Consider the following 11025-nt stretch of genomic DNA (forward strand, 5'->3'; position numbering starts at 1 on the left):
GGAAAGTGCTGTAGTTCTTGCTGGCGGGGCTCGCGGGCTGCTTTTTAATCCTATCTATAACTATTAAGGAAAAAAACGTGATAGCGATCTTTTTGAAAACGTACGTGCAGGAGGCTGTGCTGCGTGCTGATTGTTCTATAATGCTGTAAAGTTCCCTTCCGTTCTATATTTAATGGTGTGGACAGAGCTGAATATGCTTTCCCAGATGAAAGCATTCCATTTTACGCGTTGCTGTGCCCTAAATGAGATTGCTCTGCATGCTACTTAATTTCAATTTTTATTAGTCTTTACTAAGGCCAAAATTTATTGTAATACAAATTAAACTTGTGCCATTAAACTTGTGCCGTTAAACTTGTGCTCCTTAGGACACAAGAGAAACAAGTTGTATCTCCATCCCCACCTCCATAGGTGTACAGTAGGACTTTTATGTATATGCCTGTTTTATTAAATTACAGCAGTGTAACGTGTCATAAATGCATTTCAAGGCATTGTTACCAAGGAAATGTTTGCATTTAAGTTAGCAGGTTAATATTGTTTGATATGGAATTCCTGAGAAGGTTTCTTATTTATGGTCATGCACACTCATTGAACAGCTAATTCATGCCTTCTAGCAGCTTGCCACAATTTGTTTTCTGGATTCTTACTGTTTATTTTAAATGTTTCTAAGTAGTCTGTACTCATTATTTGAGAACTAGGAATCAGAACATGTGAGGGAATGGAGAGACTAATGGTACTCAAAACATCTTTGAGGATGAATAAACTATGTTTTTAGCTTTCAGAGCAGTTTCATTGATATGTCTGTAACTAGGGATTTTCCTAAAGCATGTCAGAGCTTCTGAGGTCTTAAACTCTTCTGTGTCCCTGCAGGAGGATGCTCGTGATCTGGATGCCTATACGTTAGCCAAGTCTTACTTTGACCTAAAGGAATATGACAGGGCTGCCTATTTTCTGCGGGGCTGCAAGAGTCAGAAAGCTTACTTCTTGTACATGTACTCTAGATACCTGGTAAGATAGAAGGAAAAGTCGTCTTTTAGCACTGAACTCCTCTGCTTCCCACCCCTCCCTGGCATACCTTATTTTTCGCCTATTCTGTTCCAAATGACCATCTAGAAATCCAAATTATATGTTTGGGGGGAAGGGAGATAGGGGTGTTCTTTTTAGAACTATGATGTTTGTGAAAACTCAGTTTGCATACTGCTGCTAGCATTGCAGCAAACGTAAGGAATATGCAATTGTAATGTAATCTTGGGTTTCCTCTGTTTTCCACAGTCAGGGGAAAAGAAGAAGGATGATGAGACAGTGGATAGTTTGGGTAAGTCTCTGGTGTCAAGGAACACAAGACAATATAATGAAGCTTCCAGTAATGCCTCTTCATGTAAATTGTCTTGGTTTTATGGCTTTCCCCTCAATTTTTGGATAATAGTGTGCTGTAACACGATTTCTTTCATTCTCTCTCAATTCATTGGCTTAATACACGCTACAGATTTTCATCTATTAGTTCTTCTGTTAAAGCAGGTGATCAGACTAAGCGATTTTCTTTTAAAAAAAAAGGAAAATAATCACAGACTGGGAAGCCTTCAGGTCATGTCAGTGATGATTCTGAATATACCCTTGACTTCATAATTGCTGTGGTAAGAGTCTTGACTGAAAGCTAGCTGTTTGACTTTCTCTTCATGCAGGACCTCTGGAAAAAGGACAGGTGAAAAATGAAGCTTTACGAGAATTGAGAGTTGAGCTCAGCAAGAAACACAAGGCACGGGAACTGGATGGATTTGGCCTTTATCTGTAAGTGTCTGCGTGTATTTCTAATATATTCATGTGTATTTGTGTGGATATGCAGCGTTTTATGATTCTGATTAACTTGATAACTTCTCTTTACAGGTATGGTGTCGTGCTGCGGAAGCTGGACCTGGTGAAAGAAGCAATAGATGTGTTCGTTGAAGCTGCTCATGTCTTACCTTTGCACTGGGGAGCCTGGCTGGAACTTTGCAACTTGATTACAGATAAAGAGATGGTAAAACTTGGGAGATACCAAGATGTGGTAACAAATTTCAGAGTTTAACCTGATACAGTAACCAATGGTTCAGTTGCAACAAGATTATGTCACCCACTGCTTTATTCTGTGAGACTCTTATCAGGCAAGGCGATCCAAGATTGTAAATTATGTTGTTAAAGCCTCTTTTTCTTCAATTGCTTGCCGTGCTGTAGCTTGAGAATCTTTATACAGGCAGGGCTAATTTCTTATCATTCACCCACAAAGTGGTTTAAGAAATGGCTAATTCACATATTCTGAAGTAGTTGTCAGCAGAGTCATTGCCTTGTCACATGAAGGAGATCCTCCTAAGATACTTCTCATTTTCTTTTTTTTTTTTTTTTTTTTAATTCCTTAATCTGGTTATAGTTCCACAGTTATTGAGCATTTTTGGTGGCCTGAAAGGATATACAGAATCACTGCTTTTAAAACTAAAACACTAATGTAGGTGTTCCCTTTGTCAAATACAAAGCTGCACGTATGAGATGAACTGTATCAAAGAATTGAACTTAGGTATAAAACCAAAATAGATTATTTTTCTTTATGCGTGGGATTTTATGAGACCACTCCTGGAATTTTTCAGTCAATTCTGGCTGGTGGAATATTTTAAAAAGTAGAGGTGACACAGAAGAGAGCTTTACTGATTTGTAGAAAAAGGGAAGTGCATTTTTGATGAGATTATTTGGAGTCTGTTCACTTAGCTTATTAAAAATAGTGATGTGATATTGATGTTCAAACATGGGAAGAAAGGACTTCCAAAGGACTTACGAATTTAATGGAGAAATAAGGCCAGTGGCTGAAGCAGAAGTCAGGTGCTGTCAGATTTGGAGACAATAATTCCTTCACTGATTGACCAAATGAAATGGCTTCAATTCTGCTGCAATTTCAGCAGTCATGGGAATAGATTGGGAGTGACTAAATAGAATTACGTGGGCCATGTTGTACTGCTTTTTAGACTGGATGTCTTAATGCTCCTTTCCTGTTTCAATATTCTCAATTATAGGCATTATTTAGTCTCTCCTTTGGAAGAACCTGATATTAATTCTTGGTCCTAATACTGCTCTCTTGTAGCTGGTGTTATGGTTTAAGAAAGCGATTGCAGGAAAGCCTCCTACCTCGAGACCATCTACTAAATCATGGGAGGGAAGATAATGGATTCTTTGCCACAGGTGGCGGTTAGAATACTACTGATTGTCATCTCTTCCTCCTCTTCTTTGGTTCTTGCTAGTTGAAGTTCCTGTCCTTGCCAGATACGTGGATGAAAGAGTTCTTTCTTGCACACATTTATACAGAGCTGCAGCTGATAGAGGAGGCTCTGCAGAAGTATCAGAGTCTCATTGATGCAGGATTTTCCAAAAGCACTTACATCATCTCTCAGATTGCAGTTGCCTACCACAATATCCGAGGTCAGTGACACTTACTAGCTAGTAGGAATGAGCCTCTTAATGCAAATTTGGCATTTATAGTTCTTGTTCTCCCATCTGCTGTTCTTTCTTCAGATATTGACAAAGCTTTATCCATCTTTAACGAGCTAAGGAAACAAGATCCTTACAGGATAGAAAACATGGACACTTTCTCCAACTTGCTATATGTAAGGGTAAGCACGCTTTCTATTGCCTGTCCATAATGATGGTATTTATCAGAGGTATGTTAAACACTGGCAAAGCAGTTGCTGCTGTCTAGCCTCTCTGAATATAGGCTTTCAGCTTCTGCTTTCCGCTTCGCAACTCCATGAAATAGGTGCGATGTATGCATTGCTAACTGCCTAGGTTTTCTTTGAAACTGTAACATGCTCCTTTTCTCTTCACTTTCATTTCTTTGTTTCACTAGAGCATGAAGCCTGAGTTGAGCTACCTGGCTCACAATCTCTGTGAGATAGACAAGTATCGTGTTGAGACCTGCTGTGTAATTGGTGAGAGCCAGCTCTTCTACATGTTCTTATTATGCTGTCCGCAGGCCGTGTGAGGAAATCTTAGAAACACTTGTGAAAATTATCAGCCAGCAAGGCTATCAAAACCACTTGGTCAATGTGGTTTCAGGCAGCCTAAAAAAACAGACCAAATATCAGAGTACCCTTTTCCCTCATTTCTCTCTGAAAGAGCTGCTGTAATACTATCAGTGCAGAAAGGAGTTGAAGAAATCATTACGAGCGCCCATGTAGCTGATAATCGCTTTATTTATAGTCTTGAAACTCCAGTGGAAATAATTGTGTGTCAGGACCAGGAAATGAGTTGTTAGATCATGACATAAGGCCAGAGGGATGGGATCTTAATTGATTGATATAACCAGAAACGGATTGACCAGAACACTGGAGAACAGACTGCTATTAGGTCTCTTGAGGTTTGAATCAGATCTGCCTTTAATAGGACTCTTTCTTTCTATAATTTAAGTTAGGAGGTAATAGACAATACCTCTTCCATCTGTTTCCTACTTCTCTGCTGGTTTTTTTTGTTTGTTTGTTTGTGGGGTTTTTTGAACTTATTTAAATATTGTGACTTTTGCTTTAGGGAATTATTATAGCTTGCGTTCCCAGCATGAAAAAGCAGCACTTTATTTCCAGAGGGCCTTGAAACTGAATCCTCGTTATCTGGGAGCCTGGACACTCATGGGACATGAGTACATGGAAATGAAGAACACATCTGCAGCTATCCAGGCTTATAGGTATCACTCATGTACTGCACAAAATTATGTCAGTCTGCATACATAAGGATTGAAGTAGTATCTTCTATTTTTTGTTAGTCTTCTGCTGAACTCTGTCTTGGTTTTGATCCTGACTGCTTTCTGACTAGTTAATCTCCTTTTCTTTGACAGACATGCAATAGAGGTGAACAAAAGGGACTACAGAGCATGGTATGGCTTGGGGCAAACCTATGAAATCCTCAAAATGCCATTTTACTGTCTTTATTACTATCGACGGGCCCACCAGCTCAGGTAGAGTTGAGAACGGATCCATGTTTATTGGTGTTCACTCTGACATGGTTGCTACTAGCTAAGGAATTTACACGCAGGAACTAAGTTGGGGAAGGGAAAGCATCAATGCTATGTGATCTGTGCAGTCTCACTATTCCAAATCCTTTTAGTTGTGTTAGTTAACTATTAACAAAGGCTTTGTCAGTTAAATGCCAAGTAATGCCGGTCAGGAGTATAAGTGATGTTTTATGTAAGAGAGGATGACAGGCACTGCCAGATGTAGGTTTTTGTTTTTTTTTTTTCCCCCACCCCACCCTGAGATCAGCTGGTTGTCCATTGAACTACATTTAGGAATTGCTCTTTTACAGACCAAATGATTCTCGTATGCTGGTTGCTCTAGGAGAATGCTATGAGAAACTCAATCAGTTGGTGGAAGCTAAAAAGGTGAGAACTGATGTGTGGAGTAAGACATTAGGATGTTTCCCAGGACACTAGGTGGAATCGCAGCAAAATTACGTAGCTAGTGCTACTGGAAATGCATGCGGTGTGTTTTTAGGAGCTTATTGAAACCATTTCTGTGGTGGTTACAAGTGGGGAAGTTCTGCTGCAACGTAACTAGAGCAGCTGATAAATAGAAAGAGTCGTCTACAGATGATACATGCCCCTTTGCTGAAAGCCATGTTGTTTTCTGTTTCTAACTTGCTTGCATGAGTCATGAGCTAGAGTTGTTTCTGTGGTGTGCTTGACTGGCTTTCCTTCCTTGACAGTGCTATTGGAGAGCTTATGCTGTGGGAGATGTGGAGAAAATGGCACTGGTGAAACTAGCAAAGTGAGTGCGTATTATCACTGAACTGTCAATATTGTGTTACATGCAACTAGCACTTTGATATCTAATGATAAAATACTAAATGTAAAACAGACGGAATTGCTGTTAGGGTAGGATTACTTCTGGAGCTGTGTAATAATCTTTAGGTCTGTAGTGACTGCAAATTCTGGTGTCCAGCTTTAGCTTTAAGTTTCCCTCAGGATAACTAGAGGGAATCGTAGCATAATGTTGGTTGCAAGGGACCTCTGAATCCTGAGGTGATTTGAGCAGGCAGTGCTAGCAATTGTATTTGTTGTATTGAAACTTAAAGCAATCTATGATGATAGGTGATGTACAAAATTATAGATTGATTTTTTTTTTTTTTTTTTTTAATCCCCCCCCCCCAGTATGTGGTTGTGACATTGGGAAAGAATCTAATGTGAAATAAATGTGAACCCTCTGACATCAGCACTAATTTTTGGTGGGGATAAAGTAATACAAAGTGGAAAAAGTGAAGGGGAAAGAAAGGGCAAGTGAAAGGTGAAGCTGCTGTACAAAGACTTTTGGGATGTAGTGGGGGAAGAAGGAGCAGTGGAGGAAATAGCCAGTAAATAGGATGGCAAAGGTCTGTTAAAAGCTTTAAAATGTAACAGAATAAGCAAAGGTGTCTGCTTTGGTTGTCACTGCTTCTAGCAGTTAATATCTGACTAGTTCCCTTCCTGGTAATGTAAATCTTCTCAAGCTGGATCATCTCTTTCCATGAGGGGCAGTACACGGTGCATGTCTTGCAAATTCTGAAGGAAAAGACCTGGCTTTAGTCCAGGTCAGGTTCAGTAAGTTCTTTCTCATGGACCAAGAAGGTCTACGACAGTGCAGTTTTTTGTTCCAGTGGCCCATTTTTCTCTTTTTCTAGGCTGCACGAACAGCTGAATGAATCTGAACAGGCAGCTCAGTGCTATATCAAATACATCCAGGATATCTATTCTTGTGGGGTAAGATGATATCTTGGGGATAAAAGGAGAAGTAAATATGGTGTAGAACTACCTTGGAAAGCACTCAAAGATGATGGTTTTTACCCCCCCTCACTGTAGGAGATAGTGGAGCATCTGGAGGTCAGCACTGCCTTCCGTTACTTGGCCCAATACTACTTCAAGTGTAAGCTCTGGGATGAAGCCTCAGCATGTGCTCAGAAATGCTGTGCATTCAATGATGTGAGTAGTTGCACAATTTTTGGTGTTTCTTTCTTAGGGGATCTATGACCTTGATCTTGGCTCCTCTCAGAGTAGAACAAATCCTTTACTGAAAGAATGAGTGCTGTCTGCCATGCAAGTCACATCTTGAGCGGTGGTGTGGTATACCTGATAACTAATGCTGCTTATGATTGACTAAAATCATGGAATATGGTGTAGATAGTAAAATTGAACTATGTCTCATTGGTGTTCACTAAATAAAAGAATTTGAGGCTCCACATGGCAGTCTTAAGAGTGCTGAAAATCTTGGTGGTGAGGAGGTGGTTAAATGGTCACAGACTCCCACACGCTGTATAGTGATGGTACGCACATAACTTCCTTTTTTTTTCTCATCTTCTGTGTGTAGACAGTGCAGAGGATATAATAATACTTAGGTTTTGTCTGTGATTCCGTATTCTGAGATGTTCTGTATTTGTAAGTGGGCAATTTTGGATTTTTAACTTCAGCCTAGAGGTAAACAGTAGCCATAAGTGCAGAGTGTTTGGCCTATCCTTAACAAAGCTGTCTGGAACTCTGGAGAACCTGAATTCAGCTTAATTGAAGCTTCTCCAATCTACTTTTTGCTGGAATGTTTAGGCAGCTTCACTGGTTGATGGTAACACTGTCTGAAATACCCAAGTAACATGCAAATCAGGTGAGTAAAAGGAGGAAGGACTAAAAAAAAAAAAGTTACATACCTTAACATTTTTAAGTAGCAGAAGAAAAAAGAAATGAAGGATGGTTTTTATAGCTTCCAGCCTTATAGAATGACAAACTACTATAACTTATACTGCTTACATACTGAATTTGACCCAGAAACCACCCATTCATAGGTGTATTGTTTTGTTTTTTACAAATTGTTTTCAGACTAGAGAAGAAGGAAAGGCCCTGCTGCGGCAGATCTTACAGCTTCGCAACCAAGGAGAAACCTCATCCACAGATATTGCTGCTCCCTTTTTCCTCCCTGCGTCATTGTCAGCCAACAACACTCCCACACGTCGTGTCTCCCCACTCAACCTGTCTTCTGTAACACCATGAACAATGCTGATACTTCTAACCTGTGCATTGAATGTGACATTGCAGATGGGGCTTGCAACCACTTATTTCTTTACAGTGAAATTTCTACATTGGTTGTTGCCTTCACGTGAAGGGTAGGAGTTATTGGAGCCCACAGCTGAAGACTGATGTGCCCCAACAGGCAAAGGTGCAGCCTACGTGAAAGTGCCTATGCTGAGATGCGAGAACCTGCTGTACTTCTCACCAAGTCATTCCAGTCAGAGGGCAGACATGTTCGAATACACAGGACTACTTTTAACTGAGGGATTGGGAGGAGCTTGTCTGCTTGAGTTAAAATATATTTGAAATTTGATTCTGCCCTGTTAACTCTGGTCTTTACTGAACTTCTTTGGATGACCTCTTAGTGGTATCATTGCTGTCTACATCAGAAACTGTTACCTGCCTGGCTACTTAAGGACTTTTGCTTGTCTTGAACCACACAGAAGATGTTCCACTAAAGCAGTAGATATAGGCACTTAGATAGAGGTGCCATGTCTATGTTGAAGGACTGAGAAGTGTCAGAGGAATTTCAAGTAACCACAGGTGACAGTTGTTTGCCGTTCTGTCTGTGGATCTGACAGATACTTTGGCTTTCAGTAGAAAAGCAGCCAGCAGGATAGCACAATTAAAAAACTAGTGGTCAAGTTACTGTCCTTGGGCTTCTTTATGGTGCAGCTTTCATGTATTCTGTAGCAAATGAAATTGGATGAACCGTAATGGATCATTTTGTTAAGGATTGCCGCATCTCGTGGACAGTATGGTGCAGGGCTCTGCTTGTCCCTGTTCACACATCCAGCCAATAGTAAGGCTAAGCGTGAATTTCAAAGATGCACGCATAGGCCTACATATTACAGACATGACCATAAATGAACAGATTAACATAAACAGGAGGACAGTGCCCTTAGATGCACTTGCTTAGAACAGAAAGAAGTGGCCTGATGCTGTTCCTACTTGCTTAAAGTTTGCTAGTGGAACATATGTATATGCTTTCAGTGACTTAAGTACATGTTCACATTCTCTGGTCTCTCCAGTCTCTGCCCATGACCTTAAGTCTCTTTGGTCTCTATGTCCAGACCTTGGGTATCTTGTTCAGTCTCAACCCTGGACCTAGGGTATCTACAGATTTTGGGTTTCGCCTGTTTGCTGGCTATTCCCAGTTAGGGTTGCTATTGGAACATACACGTATGTACACAGAGTAAGGAGCATAATGATACAGAAAACAGGCAGCAATAGTGTTTAATTAATAAAAGTGTAGAACACACTATGCTGATGAGTCATATGTCTCAGCCAGACAAAGGTTACTGACCAGCAGCCTGCTTGCATGCAGTTGGTAGCTCTTCTGCCTACCCCTACTCATCAACACTCTCACTCCCCATCCCATTTTCCCATGCTTGTTCCTCCCTGACCCATCTTCACCCCTGCCTTGGCATCTGTGGTTGCTCCCCTAGACATCCTATGATACATTCTATGTGGTCCTGCAATCCACTTCAGGGATCTTAAAATAAGTTTGCTCTTGCCTGTGAGACCCTTCCTGATAACCGACCATAGCTCCTGGTTGAATCTCTTCCAAGTTACACTTGGGTGGTTCCTTTAATGGCCCATCAACCTGTGTCTTAGAGCTCTAGTCTTGGATTTCTGCTGTCAGGCTTTATGTATCCATGTGCTTCATTTATCACCTGTCCTGTTCATTGTCTTGTCTTTTACATTGAATAGCTGTTAACCGGATATCCTTACGCATGTATCAAGTTTGTTTACAACTTCACTGAGGTAATGATGAATAGAGGTTAGTAACATCACTGACTTCGACTTGAATTGTCTTGCTCATTGACGCTTGGTGCCCTTCAGGCAAAGACAGTGTTATGTTTGGGCTTCATCTGCCTGGGAGGAATGTTTTGAGCAATGACTTGTGAAGAACAACCAACAGTTTGGGATATCGGTTTGACCTATGACCTTAGATTACTTCAGCCAAATGTCTCGGTGCTATTCAGTTACAACTTGTAAGCTTGATACAACCTGGAGGTCTTTTTAAAAGTACTTGAGGTTTGTATACATTTTGGGTTATGAATTATGAATAACCAACTATTAATATATTCCTATGTTATGAATAATCCGCAGTTACGAATAATCTGCAGATGTTCATGCTAAACAAGTCCAGTTTCCTCAGGGCTATCCAATACTGAGATCTCCCACTGAGTTTTGTAATTGTCTGAAGATTTCCTTAGGAGGAAATAGTCCAAGTTTCAATTGAATGTTTTTTTTAATGAAGATTGTTCAAACTGGTGCTTATAAAGGTCCTGCATTAAATCCAGTATCCAGATGTCATTGTGGGTGGCTGGCTGTAAGGATTAACTGTGTTCACCAGATCTAAACAGTGGAATGGCATTGATCTGATACACCTTGCCTGCTGAGTTTTGAAGAGGCTTTTATCATCGGGATGATCAGTGAAACTTGGTTTCCCTTGATGTGGAAGGATACTTCTTCCAGATAAACCTCCTTTAAATACTCATCTGTAAAAGATGCAGTAGGGTTGAGCAATTATGTCTAAGTTGGGTTGTGAGGACTGTGAGTTCATCGTTTTGTCTCCCGTACCCCTAGCTTAGATAATGGCACTTAATGCCAAGTTCAGAAACTCGTGTTTGATGACAGTGTGCTGATTGACATGTCTGCTATGTTATGCCAGCTCTGGAAGTGTGACAGTCCCTCTTGGTAATGACATCCATCGCACAAGGTGGGAGTGATTTGTTAAGAATAAGGAGAAAACTACACGTAAGTAGAGGTTACCTACTGTCTTAAAACTGAAGATGTAATGGGACCTCCTCCTTTTTTTTGAATATGGCCTATTAGTATATTTAAAATTACAAGCCAGTCTACTAGCTTTCTAGTATCTTATAATACATAAATAATGTGTCACATCTTGTTACAAACATCAGTGACATAAAAATCAGTAGTTAGTAATGGCAATTGATGATCGATTCTTATGCCACATAAACAGC

General features: G+C 40.3%; 1 protein-coding gene across 1 annotated transcript; it reads left to right on the top strand.

Annotated features, from left to right (window-relative positions):
* Positions 1 to 867: 867 nt before the first annotated feature.
* CDC23 (cell division cycle 23) lies at positions 868 to 8324 on the top strand (the record flags this gene model as incomplete). Its single annotated transcript, XM_009586458.1, has 14 exons — positions 868 to 1005; positions 1270 to 1312; positions 1680 to 1785; positions 1882 to 2014; positions 3261 to 3438; positions 3532 to 3629; positions 3863 to 3944; positions 4540 to 4693; positions 4844 to 4963; positions 5311 to 5386; positions 5710 to 5771; positions 6661 to 6739; positions 6839 to 6958; positions 7844 to 8324. Coding segments are annotated over 14 exons (1560 nt in total), but the record flags the coding sequence as incomplete, so codon positions are not given.
* Positions 8325 to 11025: the final 2701 nt, after the last annotated feature.

The sequence above is a fragment of the Fulmarus glacialis genome, unplaced genomic scaffold (assembly GCF_000690835.1).
Source record: "Fulmarus glacialis isolate BGI_N327 unplaced genomic scaffold, ASM69083v1 scaffold9891, whole genome shotgun sequence".
In the NCBI taxonomy this organism is placed as follows: domain Eukaryota; kingdom Metazoa; phylum Chordata; class Aves; order Procellariiformes; family Procellariidae; genus Fulmarus; species Fulmarus glacialis.